The sequence below is a fragment of the Lichenostomus cassidix genome, chromosome 23, assembly GCF_008360975.1.
Source record: "Lichenostomus cassidix isolate B80296 chromosome 23, HeHo_3.0, whole genome shotgun sequence".
Classification (NCBI taxonomy): Eukaryota; Metazoa; Chordata; class Aves; order Passeriformes; family Meliphagidae; genus Lichenostomus; species Lichenostomus cassidix.
In genome coordinates, this window is record NC_139503.1 from 5008747 (window position 1) to 5025189 (window position 16443).

General features: G+C 47.4%; 1 protein-coding gene across 10 annotated transcripts in view; it reads right to left on the minus strand.

Moving 5' to 3' along the window:
• Positions 1-16443, minus strand: part of PUM1 (pumilio RNA binding family member 1) — an 81793-nt gene that overhangs the window by 60828 nt on the left and 4522 nt on the right. For all 10 annotated transcript variants that reach the window (XM_085080984.1, XM_085080976.1, XM_085080981.1 and 7 more), the window contains exon 3: positions 337-405. In XM_085080984.1, coding sequence (XP_084937110.1) covers positions 337-405 — 69 coding nt within the window. The remainder of the gene's footprint in view (positions 1-336; positions 406-16443) is intronic.

Genomic DNA, 16443 nt, shown 5'->3' on the forward strand with positions numbered 1-16443 from the left:
GGCTGTGAGCTCACTGAATCCCAAAATAAACCTGCCCCAAGGACTGGAACGTTGTTGTAGAGTCACCAGTGTCCTGCTGGATGAGCCAACAGGTGGAGGGTTTAGCTGTTCCTCCCACTGAATGGATTGCAGCCTGGCAGGTTTGGGGTTTGTTCAAACACACTCACACACAGACACAGACACACTTCCCAGGCACAATGGGGAGCTCTCAGCATCACAACTGTCCTTAAAACCTGGTATTCCATTTGAAACCTGGTACTTCATTTAAAACCTGGTATTTCATTCCCTCCTCCCCCCAAAACATGGATTTTTTTTTTCTCCAGGCTTTTGGCTTACCTCTCCCATAGCCCGTCCTTCCAGAGCCAGCGCTTGGAAATCATGATTCAGTTCATCCATGGAACGCACCTATTTATAGATGGGCGAGAAAAAGCCATGAGGAAATGCTTTTATTTGCTGTTATTTTTATTATAATCAGAGTTTATAGCCATTTTTCTGATGCAGACTGAGAGCTACACTCCACATTACAGCCTGTAACAAGGTTATGGAGCTCCAGAGGATGACTTACCTTTAGCACTCCTGGCAGTTACAACATTTATATACCTTTATTATTATATACACACAGAGATTATTATACACAGATTTATTTACATGTGTTAGATTTACACATGCACAAGAAAGGAACAAGCAGCAATTACTTTTAAGACACACAAAGTGTAACACAAATGTTTCTGCTCGTATTTTACAGGGAGTTGGATGGTTTCAGGTGAGGAGTCAAGGCGTGAGGAGGCAGCACTGCTTGAGGTGTGAATAAAGGAAAAACTCCTGTATAAACCTGGCAAATTTACATTCAGGTTACACTGATGTGAAGGAGGAAAACACAACGGTTTGGTTTGATGGAAATTGAGTTATCCAGAGCAGGAAAACAAAGCAGGAACTTAAAATTATTGGCTAAGTAAGTTGATAGAACCATAGAATACCCTGAGCTGGAAGTGATCCACAGGATCATGGATTCCAACCCCTGTCCCTGCACAGACACCCCAAACCCCACCCTGTGCATCCCTGGCAGTGCTGTCCAAAGGCTCCTGCAGCTCTGGCAGCCTCAGGCTGTGCCCATTCCCTGGGCAGCCTGGGCAGTGCCAGCACCCTCTGGGGGAACAACCTTTCCTGATCTCCAGCCTGAGCTGCCCTGGGCAGTTCCCAGCTCCAGCTGTTCCCCGGCTGCTCTCCTGTCCCAGAGCAGAGAGCAGAGCTGCCATGGACTGGATATGTTCAAAACACAAGAAAACCCTTTTCATTCCCAAATCTCATCCCTACAGCTGTTGAGCACACACGAGGAAGCAAATGTTAAAAGCCAGACCTGGATTTGGGGCCAAAGAGCAGAGGCTGAGCCACGAGCTGGGAGCAATGCTTGCCCTCCCCACCCCACTGCTGTGGCCCAGCAGCCACAAACACCAGCACACAAGTTACTAACTACTCCCCTCCTACTCAGGGTTTACACAACCCCTGCAGCCCAGTGGGTCTGAGGCACCTCTCTGCTGAGCAGGGAGGAGTTTACAAAGCACTTTGAAATGAGTAATGCCCACCCTGGTGCAGCTCCTTGCAGGATGCTTTGCACACAGGATTTAGTCCTGGCTCTGCACAGAGCCTTCCCAGGCTGAGGGAAGGAGCTCAGCAATACCTGGTGGGTAATTACAGGACAAAAAAAAAAATCCCCAAAAACTGGTTTAGATGCTCATGGCACACCAGTGACCAGCACTGTAGTGTTAGACCATGATCACTGACCTCAACCCTCACTTCTGGTACTCCAGCACCACTTCCAGCAGCACCAAGACCTTGGCATTAGGTTTTATTTCTCATCTAAGACAATATTCTGTAGAGCTCATTTAAGAAAATATTCTGTAGATCTCACCTCAGAATCAGATGTAGGAAAGCACCAAAGTTAACCTCCAGAAATCCCCTCCAGTCTAAATTCTTCTGCTGTTCTGTGACCATCACACTTTGTAAAATACTAATAATATATCATTGAATTATCTAATATATATTGACATAATTTGCAAATCCTCAGGGCTCAGTCACCCAGAATCCCAGTTTAACAATCAGGTATCCTCTTGTTACTGCATCTCAGCTCAGCTATTATCAGTCATGCCTCAGCCTTGCCACCTTTTGCAGTGACATTTGTCACTTGGGTCACCTACAAGGAGTGAAAACAGGGCTGGCACTTCCCAAAACTGCAGCCCCACAGCCTTTGCTCCCCTGCCAGCTCCATCCCTGCTCTGCCTGGTGCCACACAAATGTCACTGAGACCAAATTCTTCGGTGGTGCACTTTGAGCTGAACTCATGGAAAGTGCTGTGAGCTCCAGCTGTGCCAAACCACAAAAGCTGGCAAAGAGCAAATGATTTTTTCCATGAGCCATCTGAGGAATGGAGAAGTTGCACAGAGAGATGCAGCAGGTGATGTCAACCCATCAGTGCTGAAGTGATGTCCCAGCAAACCACAAAAGCCACCACAAGGGCTGCTCAGAGTGTGTCCAGCAGCTTCCCCCAAACCAATCATCTCCCAGGGCTCATGCTGAGCTGTGGGAACCTCCAAACAAAGCTGCTGCAAAGATCCAATCACTGCATTCCCAGCAAAATCCAAAAGGGTATTAAGTGGTGTTTGTGTTTGGTTTGGTCAGTGTGGGATCACTGAAAGGTTTGGGTTTGGAAGGACCTTAAATCCCACCCAGTGCCACCCCTGCCATGGCAGGGACACCTCCCACTGTCCCAGGCTGCTCCAGCCTGGCCTTGGACACTGCCAGGGATCCAGGGGCAGCCACAGCTTCTCTGGCAATTCCATCCCAGCCCCTCCCCACCCTCCCAGGGAACAATTTCTCCCACATATCCAATTTAAACCAATTCTCTGTCAGTTTGAAGCCACCTCCTGTCACCCCAGGCTCTTGCCAATAGTCCCTCTCCATCTTTCCCTTCAGACACTGCAAGGCCACAGTGAGATCACCCCAAAGCCTTCTGTTTCCCAGGCTGAACAATCCCAATTCTCAGCCTTTCCTCACAGCAGAGCTGCTCCAGCCCTGCAGTTGACTTGGTGGCTCCTCTGGACTCACTCCAGCAGGACAATGTCACACAGGAGAAACAGGCTGCCTGCAGCCCTTCCCAAATCTCCTTTACCTCAGGCACCACGAAAAGCAGAAAATAAAAATTGCCTTCTCTGTCAGCTATCAGAGGTGAGGTAATGGAAGAAATTGTTCATTCACAGGTATTTCAGTCACATCCTTAATCACCTCTCTTTCAACAAGCCTAACAAATATGGATAAAAGCATCTTCTAAATGAGGTCTTTAGCCTGACTTTGGGCACTCTGTGCTCAAAGTGTACATAAACACCAATCCTCAGGCCCTTTCTCTCAGTCACACAGCTCCTTTATCTCCATTGATCAGATCTATTTATTTGATTTTCAAAGCCTGTCCCTAAAAGATCCTTTCCCTATTTCTCAACTCCTGCAATGTTAAATAGCAACACATTTTCACCTCATTGCACACAAACATCACAGAGCTTCTTCATTTCCCTTTCAGGAAGAACAAACAGCGTCTGAAACAGCGAAACACAGAGCCAAAGCCATGACTTCCAACACCTCTGGATCCCAAAAGTCAGGGATTCCTCTGGAATGGCAATTAAACAATAGGGATGATCTTTCACCTCCTGGGGATCTGCTCCTGTTAAGGATCCTGAGCTCTGATGAGAGCTATTTCTCAATTATCCATTTTCCTATTTCTCAACTCCTGTAATGTTAAATAGCAACACATTTTCACCTCATAGCACACAAACATTCGTTTCCCTTTCAGGTCTGAAACAGCAGAACACAGAGCCAAAGCCAGACTTCCAGCACCTCTGGATTCCAAAAGTCAGGGATTCCTCTGGAATGGCAATTAAACAGAGATGATCTTCCACCTCCTGGGGATCTGCTCCTGTTCAGGATCCTGAGCTCTGACGAGCACAGACGTGCAGAGCACAGTCAGGATGGTGTAAACACGAGGAACAAGGAGGTCCACAGAGAGAGAACTTCTCCCCAGATGAGCACTGACGTCGATGAGATTTGATGACCAGAAAATGTGGTTCACCACTGAACCAGAGATTTGAAAGAAATCCAGAAGACAACGCCAAGATGAATTGGCTGCACGAGGGAGCAATGCTCTGACATCAGGATACAGCGTGACAAGCTGGCTCCTTGGAGGGAGAGGTGAGCTCCAGAAACTTCAGGAATCAGGAATCACACGAAGAAAGGGCAGCTGGAGTCCCAATTGCTTTGGAAGTGATCCAAAAAAACCTGACTGCTGCTCTCAGCCGGCAGCACCCCAAGGTTGCACCCCTGTTCCAGCCTATTCCAGGCAGCTGTGCCTCTGGAAAGGGATGCACAGTGCACATCCTCACTGGAACAACCTCCTGCTTTCCTTGGAGAGAATTCCTGTCTCATCACACTCACTCTGGAATCCCATTTCACACAATGAACGCTCTGGACATGAGCACCACGCTCCTGAATGAGCTCCAAAGCAGCTTCACTGCACAAGAACATTCCTCCCCTTCCCCTGAAAGGCTGGGGATGCACTCAGGAATTATGTAAATCTCATTCAAGAAGAGCAATTTCCACTCACTAATATAGGAATGTGTGTCACTGTAACACACTCCAGCTACAGCCACTCCACTGACTCAGAAATCATTCCCTGCCTCCCCGGTGGGAGCTCACATCCCAAAATCCCAAAGTGGGGTTTGCTACCAGCCACGCCGAGAAACTGGAGCAGAACCACTGGATCACTGCACTTGGTGAGGCTGAGGAGAATTCAGCCTCTGCTCTTAACCACTTCTCACCTCTCTGCTGAAAAACAGGCAATAAAGCAGCTGGATCCCTCTCTGCACACCCCTGGGACACAGCTGGATCCCTCTCTGCACATCCCTGACACAGCTGGATCCCTCTCTGCACACCCCTGGGACACAGCTGGATTCCTCACTGCACATCCATAGGACACAGCTGGATCCCTCTCTGCACATCCATAGGACACAGTTGGATTCCTCTCTGCACACCCATGGGGCACAGCTGGATCCCTCACTGCACATCCATAGGACACAGCTGGATCCCTCTCTCCACATCCATAGGACACAGCTGGATTCCTCACTGAACATCCCTGGGGCACAGCTGGATCCCTCACTGCACACCCCTGGGACACAGCTGGATTCCTCACTGCACACCCCTGGGACACAGCTGGATTCCTCACTGCACATCCATAGGACACAGCTGGATCCCTCTCTGCACATGCATGGGGCACAGCTGGATCCCTCTCTGCACACCCCTGGGACACAGCTGGATCCCTCTCTGCACACCCCTGGGACACAGCTGGATCCTTCACTGCACATCCCTCTCATTCAGACCTCCAAACTGTATTCTGCCTCCCAAATCACAGAATCACTGAGGTTGGAAAAGCCTCAATGGAAAAGCCTCCCAAACCACTCCCAGCTTGTGCCCAATCCCCACCTTGTCCCCAGCCCAGAGCACTCAGTGTCACATCCAGGAATTCCTTAGACACCTCCAGGGATGGAGACTCCAAATCTCCCTGGGCAGTTCCTATCCCTGACCACTCTTTCCATGGAGAAATTCCTGCTGATGTCCACCCTGCCCCTCCCCTGCCCAGCCTGAGGCTGTTCCCTCTCCTCCTGTCCCTGTTCCCTGGAGCACAGCCCTGGAGGTGCCCCAGCAGTGCCAGCCCAGGGGACAGTCACAGCCCTGCTCCTGTTGGTCACACTGCTGCTGACACAGCCCAGGTGCCATCGGCCTCTGGCACAGTTGGGCACAGCTGGGCTCATGTTCAGACTGTCACAGCATCCATAGGGCTTTTTCCAGCTTTGCAGGCTCTGCCCCAGCCTGGCTGTGGTGACCCATGGGCAAGACATGGCATTTCACCCCACTGATCCTTACAATCCCCCTGGCCTCACATGGGGCTCCAGAGGCCTTTCCCAATTCCAGCACCAGACACCCAATTTTATTCCAGGAAGACAAAAAGCATGGAATGCTTTCAGCTCTCACCTACTGCAGACTGCAACAACCCAAAAGCATTTCTCTCGGGTCAATGGCCACTTCAAACCTCACACACTGCAGAGGAGCCTCTCAGCAGCTCTGAATCAAACACATTCCCAGGGATTTTCCAGCCCCTCGAGCAGCTCATTCATGTCAGGCAGCCACCTTACACAGGACAACTGCACTTCCTTTCTTTTTAAATAAGATTAGACAGCCTCACCAGCACAAAACTCAGTGACAACAACTCAGAAGCAAATGCTTTCATTGTCCCAAAGCTACCCAGACACCAATCCTTGTCCGTGTCTGGAACACTTCTGAATGGATAGAGCTGTGGCAGACATGGAGAAAACAATTCCAGCAGGTAAGGATGTTCTGTGTGCTGGTACCACTGGACCTGCTGCTCACCCTCCACCCCACAAACACAGCCAAGACACTCTTCCCTGCCTGTGACCCCCCTGAACACACCTTGTCACAGATCTGTTTTCCAAGCTGTCTCATAAAGCAGCAAACTCAGATGGTCACCACAGACATCACCAAAGATCCAAGGCTCTGGGTCACCCTGGAGAGTGAGAGTGGAGAGAACAACCTACACACAGCAACCAGGACCAAACCCCTTCTGCTCCACTCCTAACACAGCACCCCGAAACAGGAATGGTTTCCTTAGGGGTAAAAAACTGCAACACAGCAAAGGGTGAGCAGCAAAGGGTCACAAACATGCTCCAAGGGCTGGAGCCTCTCTGGAGCCAGGCTGGGAGAGCTGGGAATGTTCACCTGGAGAGGAGAAGCTCCAGGGAGAGCCCAGAGCTCCTGCCAGGGCCTAAAGGGGCTCCAGGAGAACTGCAGAGGGACTGGGGACAAGGGCTGGAGGGACAGGACACAGGGAATGGCTTCCCAGTGCCAGAGGGCAGGGAGAGATGGGATCTTGGGAAGGAATTGTTCCCTGGGAGGGTGGGGAGGGGCTGGGATGGAATTGCCAGAGAAGCTGTGGCTGCCCCTGGATCCCTGGCAGTGTCCAAGGCCAGGCTGGAGCAGCTTGGGACAGTGGGAGGTGTCCCTGCCATGGCAGGGGTGTCACTGGGTGGGATTAAAGGTCCTTCCAGCCCAAACTTTTCGGTGATCCCACACTGACCAAACCAAACACAAACACCACTTAATACCCTTTTGGATTTTGCTGGGAATGCAATGACTGGATCTTTGCAGCAGCTTTGTTTGGAGGTTCCCACAGCTCAGCATGAGCCCTGGGAGATGATTGGTTTGGGGGAAGCTGCTGGACACACTCTGAGCAGCCCTTGTGGTGGCTTTCATGGTGTCCCTGCCATGGCAGAGGTGGCACTGGGTGGGATTTAAGGTCCTTCCAACCCAAACCACCCGAGATTGCACCAAACCACACAATTCCACAATTCCACGATTCCCCAGAAGCTGCAGCAGCACCAAAGCCCAGGGGAAGGAACACCAGAGCTCAGCACCCAGCAGGGCACTGCTGGTGCTGCAAACCAGCTCTGGGATCCCAGCAAGCAGCCAGGCCCAGGGGGGAAATGGCACTTGTCAAAAGGGATTCTGCACTCGCTGAAATCAACAGCAACCAGGGCCCCAAACTGTCCTTCTGATTACTAAACAGGCGGCTGAAGACCTCACAAATTAGCATGAGAACAACAGGGAATTTACCTTGCAGATTTCCAGCACGGTGGTTTTTGTTCTAGAATAATCCAAGGGGGTTTTTCTCGCCCTGAGAGCGACCAGCAAAGCAGCTGAATTGTAATTTTAGGTAAATATGAATGTCAACAATCTGTGTTAATACTGCACCTTATATTAAGCAAATATGGTTGCTAAAGTGACCTTTACATATAAATTCCAAGTGCAAGGCTGTATCACATTTCAGGTATCCCAGGGGCTTGTACACCAGTTTTATATATTAAGGAATCCTCATTTATGTAGAATTTACATTCACCTGGACAGACAAAGCAGCAAAACTATCCAAGGCTAAATTTCACTCTTAACCCCCAAAGGATTTTTTTTTTTCTTGCTCCTTATACAAGTGATGTTTCCCAGGAATCAAAAGACAGGCAGAATTAAACAAAGAAATAAAACAATCAGACATACAGGAGGGAAAAAAAAAACCCTAGAAAACTAACCAGAAATTCATTTGGAGAAAAGCAGCTAAAAACTAACCAGCTAAGAAATATTCCAGTGATGATCTAAACCAGAATTGTCTCTAAAAGTGCACCATGAAGCCTGACAGTTTATGATTTCTCATTTTTTGATGTTGAACATAAAACAGATCAAGTACCTGTATTAACTGGGGGTAACAGTGACTGAAGAGGGTTTCAATTATGTTTCTATGAAGCCAATTCTGTTCGAGGAGAACCAAAGCAAACCTCTGCCAGCTCTCTGGGCTTCTATTCCCTCATTCCCTGTTCCTCACAAAGCCCCATTCCCACGACTGCCTTTCCCTTTTCCCAGCTTTTCCTCACCCCAGGAATCCTTAGCCAGGATCCACCTTCTCTCCCTTCTTCTCCCACCTCCCCTCTCTCCCAATTCCCCTCCTGGTCAGCAGGGATTTGCTCCAACCCAGGCAGGATGGGCCCTGCAAAGGCAGAATTCCTGAAGCTGGGACATGTAAATGGATGATTTCAATATTGCTTTGATCTCCAACAAATTACAGGGCCCAGTGCTGCCTTCAGCCCTGCCAGGGAATCCCACAGATACCTCCACAAGGAATTCTGGCCCAAGAACCCTGAACTCATCTTTGCCATCCTGGGAAACAGAAGCAGAGCAAAGGATGGGTGCTGGGACCTCAAATCCATGGGAAGAGCTCATCCCTCAACCTCTGCTGCTGCTGGAGGAGCTCCTGAGAGCCTGGAGGATCCTCCAAGGATTTCAGCTCTGCATGGGCTGGAGGTCCCACCCTGCTGGGACACCTCTGGTTTTGCTCTTCTACTGCTGCAGCACAATGTGAGAAATGATGGTTTGTTGTGTTTGTCAGGAGAGACAAATGTTGTGATTTCTCAGCTCTAAGATCTCAGAATTCCAGATCGATTTGGGGTGGAAAGGACCTTAAATGCCATCTTTTTGCAGCAACACATTTTCCATCATCCCAGATTCCTCCAAGTCCCATCCAACTTGGTCTTGAAGATCCAACAGTGTTTGTTTGCTTCTGTGAGAAAACAGGAGATGGGAAATTCTGAGTTCTCCCTGTTTGTACATTCCAGGTGCTTGCCCAAAGCACCTCCAGAGTGTGATTATTCCTTGGATATTTATTTTTAATTCCTCTGCACTCTTCTGTAAGGATGAATGTAATATTTCCAGCCATTTCTGCCATGGAACATTTCCACCCATTAAGTCTCTACACTTTATGTATTGCTCAAGTTGCAATTAAAAAAAAAACCAACAAAAAACCCCAAACACTTTTCTAGTAAAACATTCCTCAAAAAGAGTCAACATTACTACAAGAAGATCAGAATTGAAACAGGAAGAACAAAAATCATCAAAACCAAGAAACACTCTTAGAATGGAGAGGCGAAAACCAAAAACTACAGCTTTTTGAAGAGCCTGAATACTTTGATTTATACACTCACCATTGTTAAAGCTCTTTAAATGAACTAAAGGTTTACAATTTCAGATGGAAACAAATCCTCCTCAACCGGGGGAGGCTGCCTGAGTTTGTCTTGTTTGAACAGCTCACACAGGAGATTATTTCAAAAAACACCAGCCCTGAGTGCATTCACAGCCACATTTATAGCATCCAGGGGAGGGGAAATGCACTTCCCAGCTGACAGCAAGGAAAGCATCACACACTCCACAACAGGTTTGCCACAACAACCAGATCCAGGGTTCAAATATGTTGCTCCATCAACTGATTACTGCACTATTTTTAGTCTTCTCCTGTAACAATAGTGGGTAAAGAAAGAATGTGAAGTCACAAGTATTAGCCAGGATTAGGTGGTTTAACTACTATTTTTGTAGTAAAGGATTCGTCGTTAGAATTGCTACTACCATTAGCACTGGAAGCAAAAAGCTATTGAAATTGCAGATTGGCTAATGCTTTCTCTGGCATTGGGCCAGGCTGATTAATGATTCAGGGGACAGAAATAACTGCAGGAGAGGCAGCCTTGCAGAGGGGCTCTCCTTCGTTAGCTAATTATGTTTTTCCTCCCATTTTATCCACCCAGGGAAGCGCTTCATTAACGTGGAATTTAGGTTATCCTGCCATGTCTCAGGCACATGTTGGGGTGCAGGATTCAGAAATACTGCATTGTGGGGGAAACAGCCTTAATTTTGTCCTGCTGGAGGTGTCAATACCTCTGGGAAAAGCATCTTCTGCATCCCAGGTGTGTGTCTGGATCAGTGAGGCTTTGCAAGCACTCGGGGCTCTGCTATGATCCTGGGAGTTTTCCTTTCACTCCCAGCCCCACCCTGACCTTTCCAGGTTTAAATTCAGAGGGAAAAAGAGGTGAGGAAGGGATGCAGCAATGTTGAATTGCAGTGCCAAGGCACCTCTGTCAGCACAGATGTGAGTGGCCTTGTGCCACACTGAGACTCACTGAGGGTTCAGCACCAGCCCCAGAATCAAAGCCTGAACAGGACAAGAAGCACAGCCAGATGTTCCCAATAAAAACAACTGCCCTAGAGCAGAAGTTATCCTAACAAAGGCAGGAGTAACAGGAGAGCTGAGAGCAGCTCCTTGCCGGGAGGGAGCAGCATCACATGGCAGCTGCACAAAGGAGCGTTTGTTCAGCCTGACATCAGCACTGGTGAAAACAGCTTGAAAATCGTCCCTGATACACCTAAAGGGGAGTTCTCCGAGCCAGGCAGCGCCAGAGACAATGCTCTGGGACAGATTTTTATTAAGGAGATTTCTGGTCAGTGGCTGAAGTGATTTGTGGCAGTTTGTGAGCAGACTGGGGATGGACTGGGGGGCTGGGGATGGACTGTGAGGCTGGGGATGGACTGTGGGGCTCAGATCCACTGTAAATCTTCATGCATTTACAAAAATACTCCCAGGATGACAACCTGCTCTGCAGAAGCACAAGGAGGTCAAAGCACTTCAGCAAACCACAAACGGAGAGAGCAAAGTTGGGGAGAAAGGAGGAAGAAAACAAGCAGGTCGAGTTCTCTGATAAACCTTTTTTCAAAGCACATTCAGGCACAAGGTATTCACTGAAATACTCAGAGTCTTCTGGAAGCACTGGAATTTGTGTATTCACTAGTGTGGAAGTGGTTTTGCTCTCCTGTGTGAGCAGAGAACAGCAGCAGTAACCCAACAGAGAAATCCCACCAGCAGCACACCAGGTCACCTGGGCAATCCCAACTGGATCATCTTATCTGCAGCTGCCCATTAGGAACAGTAAAATCCATGGATTTGGAGGAAACAGAGTCTCAAACTAACTTTCTGAATGCTTCAGAGTGTCTTCTCTCCCCTGTATATCACAAGGATTTTCTAACCTTAAATATCCAACTAAGCCAAACTAGTTGCACTCCTTCTACCTCAGGAGAAATTTTCAGAGGTCAACACAAAGCAGAAAGGCAAATTAAATGTTCCAGTTCCCCTCCCAAGCTATCCTTTCACTATGGAGAAATCTCTGTGAAACAAATCAGCCAAACCAGACATTTCATTTCAGCAAGGAATTGTGTTTCAAATTATCTGGGTATCAAATTAGCACAGCCTTTTCAGCGTCAGTGAAAGGAAAGCCCTGACCAGTTCACTGGGACAGAAGGAAGTTCCCATGAAAATTCAACAGGTTTAACGAAACAGAGGTCAGAAACTACTTTCACGAACTGAGCCACATGTGCTGTCACATGGTTGGTGTGACAAGGGACTCACTCCATGGCTTCAACTCCAGCACAGACCACAGCCAAGTATTTGGAACACAATTCCACAGGCACATCAGAAATTGTGGAATGGTTTGGGTTGGAAGAGACCTTAAAGCTCATCTCATTCCACCCCTGCCATGGCAGGGACACCTTCCACTGTCCCAGGCTGCTCCAAGCCCTGTCCAACCTGGCCTTGGACAAAATCCTTGGCAAAATCTCTGTCCTAAAAGAGTTGAACTGTCACTAAACAGGACTTCATTTTGGAAGAACAAACACCAGGGCTTCCTTTGCTTCCAGGACCTTTTTAGAGGACTTGCCACAACTTTAAGGCAAGCTCTGGTCATGGTGTCTGCCAGCAGCACCCAACATTGTCAAACACCCTCAAATATCCCCAAATCCAGACACTCCCAGGGCAGGAAGCAGCCTGGTTGGAGTAGCTGTGCTCCAGAAGAGCAGCTGCCAGAACTACCTTCTGTCTCCACTTGAATTCCAGCTCCCAGTGAAGAACTGCACAGTCACAGTGCCAAAAGGCAAACCCGAGCAGAAACCCCAGTCCCAGCCCTGTTGTGCTCACTATTCTTCACCAACTCCATGTGAAAAATTCCCCACATTCAACAAGACCATCCCTGCAGAGTTCTATTGTCTCCAATTATTAATTAAACATGCTCTGAGAGAAAGCAAATGCCTAAAATCATTTGCTTCTACTAAGCAACTCCCACACTAGCCGAGTGCAATTCAGACAGTCTAAGTATATCCATTGACTGCAATTCCAGAGGGACCAGCAGCTCAGGAACTCTCCCTTCACTCCAGCTCAAGCACACACGAGCCACACGAGACCCCAGCCAAGAAAACTCAGCCAATTTTCCTCAAAACCTGCTCAGTGCTGATAACTCATCCCAGCTGAATATCCCGAGTGTCTTTTCACTGCCCCCAGGAGCAGCAGAGGCTGTTTGGGTTTGGGAGGAGATCTGTGCAGCCTTTCATAAGCAGGACAGATCCATCCCAGGCCATTACTCATCTGGAACCATCCTGGGCCCTACCTACGTGATGTCCTGATTGCTATCCACGTTTTTTTGCTGGATAAACAGCACACAAACACTCCAGTGCAGCCAGGGCAACTCTCTGCCCAACAGCAATCAGGCATCAGACAGCCTAAACCTGCTCACTTGAATATTAAAATTACTGCTCCCTGACACTCAGCATCATCCTGCTGCTTTTTGTGGCTAAAAAGAGAAAAAAATCTGCAGTTTACTGTCTTCTGTGGAAGTTTGGTGATTAAGGATTTGGAGCTGCAGACAGCTGGGATTTTGCTTAGGAGATCTGAGAGACCAAGCTAGAAAAACAAAAGTTTGATTGCACCACTACTTCAGTGCCTGCAGGGACAAAGAAGACCTTATAGCACATGTTTTTTGTGGGATGGTGAGCCTTTGATACCTAAATATGTGAAATGACAGAAGTATCTTTAATTGCTTATTTTATATAAAAGCCTGGCCCCATGCACACCTTCCAGAGAAGGAGAAAATGCAACAGGTAAAGAACATTTCTAGGCAAAATACAAACACATCAACATTTTCCTGCTGCTCACAACAAGGGGATACCATCAGGAAGAAGATTCTCTCCTCCCTTCCTTGGGAGGAGAGAAACTTTTCCTTCAGCCATCCCTACACTAAAGCCACTGGCAGCTCAATTCAAAGTGACCAGGAGGTCACTTTTTGAAAAAAACCCATGGAAAAGCAGGATCCTGGAGCTAAGCTGTGACTCACAGCACTGCTGGCTGTTTAGTAACACCACGAAATGCTATCATTTGGTAAAAGCCACTATGGCATTATCACCAACAGACACATGTCTGTCTACACACGTAACAAAAAGAATCTGGGATTCCACAATTAAAATCCCTCTACCTTTAATTACGACCTCCCAGGCTCTAGGCAGACATTAACCTACATTAGGCTATAATTATTTTTTTTTTCTGACTTCCCATTATCTTTTAGCTACTGAGTTTCCTCACCAGTCTTCAAGGCTGGGCCCTCACTGCATGATCTTTGAAAGTCTAAGATGAAAATACAGTAATAAAAGTGTATCCAGAAGAAACTGAGAGTCAGGAGACATCCATAATGATTCCCCAGCTCCCTGCATGTCCCAGCACTTCCCTCCACTTCTGTTCTTGCAGGCCAAATTCAATTCTACACCAGCTAAGCTTAAACTGAATTAAATCATTTTGCATGCGTAAGATTAGTCCTTGCTCCAAGGAATTCATAATTTCAGAAGCAGATGTGGAGGTGGCCAAGAAGTCAAAAAGAATGGCAGTGTTAGGATTACACACATCCTGCATTCTGCTTCCCAGGAGTAAAACCCTGAGGCAAGCAGAGAGCCATGGAAAAAGAGGGATGGAGAAATAAATACTGATAAATGTGCCCAGCAATCACTGGAGCAGCTGGTATCAAATGAGACAGGAGAACAGGGTTAGTGCCCCACCTCAGAGCCAGCCTGCAAGAAATTAAACACAAAGATTGCTTCAGAGATGAGCACTGAATGCAAAAAGGTGGGCAGGATGGATGTAACACATTTATCACAATGTAACAGCCAGCAGGAAGCAGAACAGATCAAAACCACAAGGTTCATTCTGGTGGGTATTTCCTGAGCTCCACATCTCAGAACTCACAGGGGAAACCGAGAGAGCACCACTCAGAACCTCGGGAGCTCCATCCTGCAGGTGTGCTCTGTCCACACAACCTTCTCACCAGCGTCCTGCCTCTAGACAATCCAGCAACTGGATTTGAAAAGTTAATTTAAACCAGCATAAGTTAATGAGCTTTCCTTTCATTAAGTGGTTTATTTATTAGGATCGTTTCATTCGAGAAGTTACTGAAGAAAATCAAGCTGGGCAACACTTCTGCTGACAACAGGGCAAGGCTCTGGAACAGGCAGGATTCTTTTGTTTCAGTGAAAGTTTAAGTCCTTTCATTACTAAATAAATAAAAGTTCAAATACCAGCAGAGTTTCTAATGACTGCAAGCTTGGAGTGCCCTGTCCCCACCCCTCTTATCTCCATGAGTTTTGTTGTCTTTGCTTTCAGGGATTTGCAGTGAAAGGAAGATGAAAGTGTGAGCTGGAGGAAAAGAGGATTGAGAATTTATGACATCATTTTAATTCATGAAGTCATCTTGCCACAAAATGTCCAAACAATAGCAGTCCCTGCCCAGGCATCTCCACCCCAAGACAGCGTGGCAGCTTTGATTTGAAAAACCTACAAGTTTGTAAGAAATTGTTGCTTATTGTTTCTTACACAACTTGAAACATTAAGATCTCTGGCGCTGATGTCTCTTAAAACAAGTTTTACACTCTGTGACCAAAAGCTTGAATAATAAACAGAAAAATGACATGTTTCAATGCAGATATTTCCTCTAGAATGACACCTAAATACTGTGTTTCTCCATAAGGGGAATAACAACAATATTTTTCCAGCTCCTTAGCTCGTATTGCAGTATTTTATGTGCTTTTTCTTCCAGAACAAATTAACAGGGCACTTGGGTTTATTTCTTTGTTGATGTACACACTGCCTTCAGTGAGGTTGCAAAATTCCCTGCAATGTTTGCTTTTAAATGGTCTGGTTGGCAACACATCCCCTGGGGAGGCACAGCAGAGGAACGAGGGCTTGGCCGCTTTGATTTGAAAAACTGGAGGCAGGAGATGTTCATAAAGGTTGCAAAAGCTTTGTGTCTGCTGCCCTGGCAATATTTGTGGGGATCATTCTGTTTTAAAATGTGCTTACACTTGGGTTCTGCTGCCTCGGAGAGGAAGCACTTGTGTGTCTTTGATGAGTGAGTTGCAGGTCACAGACAGAGCCGAGTGAGTCATCCACTCATTTAACTCCAGCACAACTGACAATGCAACTGCTGAAAAGACTTCTAGTAAACACCACTACTGACACAGCTTGGCCCACTACCCCTTTAGAGACTCTGAGTGGCTCTAAAGAAGTTCTCTGCGTTCCTAAAACCACTGGTTGGTGACACTCTTCAAGCTGCTCTTCTCAGTTCGGCTAAGCACATCATCAGCGTCATCCCCTCTAAAGGATAACCAGAAAAACCCAACCCCAAAGCAAAGACACGCAGGCAAACATATCCCCAGCAACTTCCACTCCTGTGTTTTCCAATATTGGGAATGGTAAAAGCCCAACCTACATGCATTGGCAGTTTTGTAATACCATTACATAAGAATTATTTAACTACAGCAACAGATTTGAAAAGCAGCAGCAGCAGCAGTCACGGCTATGCTGGTTCACACACCAGAAAAAAAAAAAAAATCAATAAAGGGAGTGATGAATTTTGTAAACATGCATTGACTGTCACAGAGAGTGGATTGGGATTTGGGATTTCAAAGCCTCAAACCCTCAAGAGCAGAAACCTTTCAGCTCAAGAGTTACCAGGGCACCACCACCCTGAAAAGACAAAACAAACAGCACCACCGGTGCCATTCCAACTCCACCAGAATCAGCTCCAGCTTTGAAAGAGCACCACGAAAAGCATCTGTGAGCAGCCTCAAGGGCTGAGTTTGGCAAGCTGGGAGTGCTTT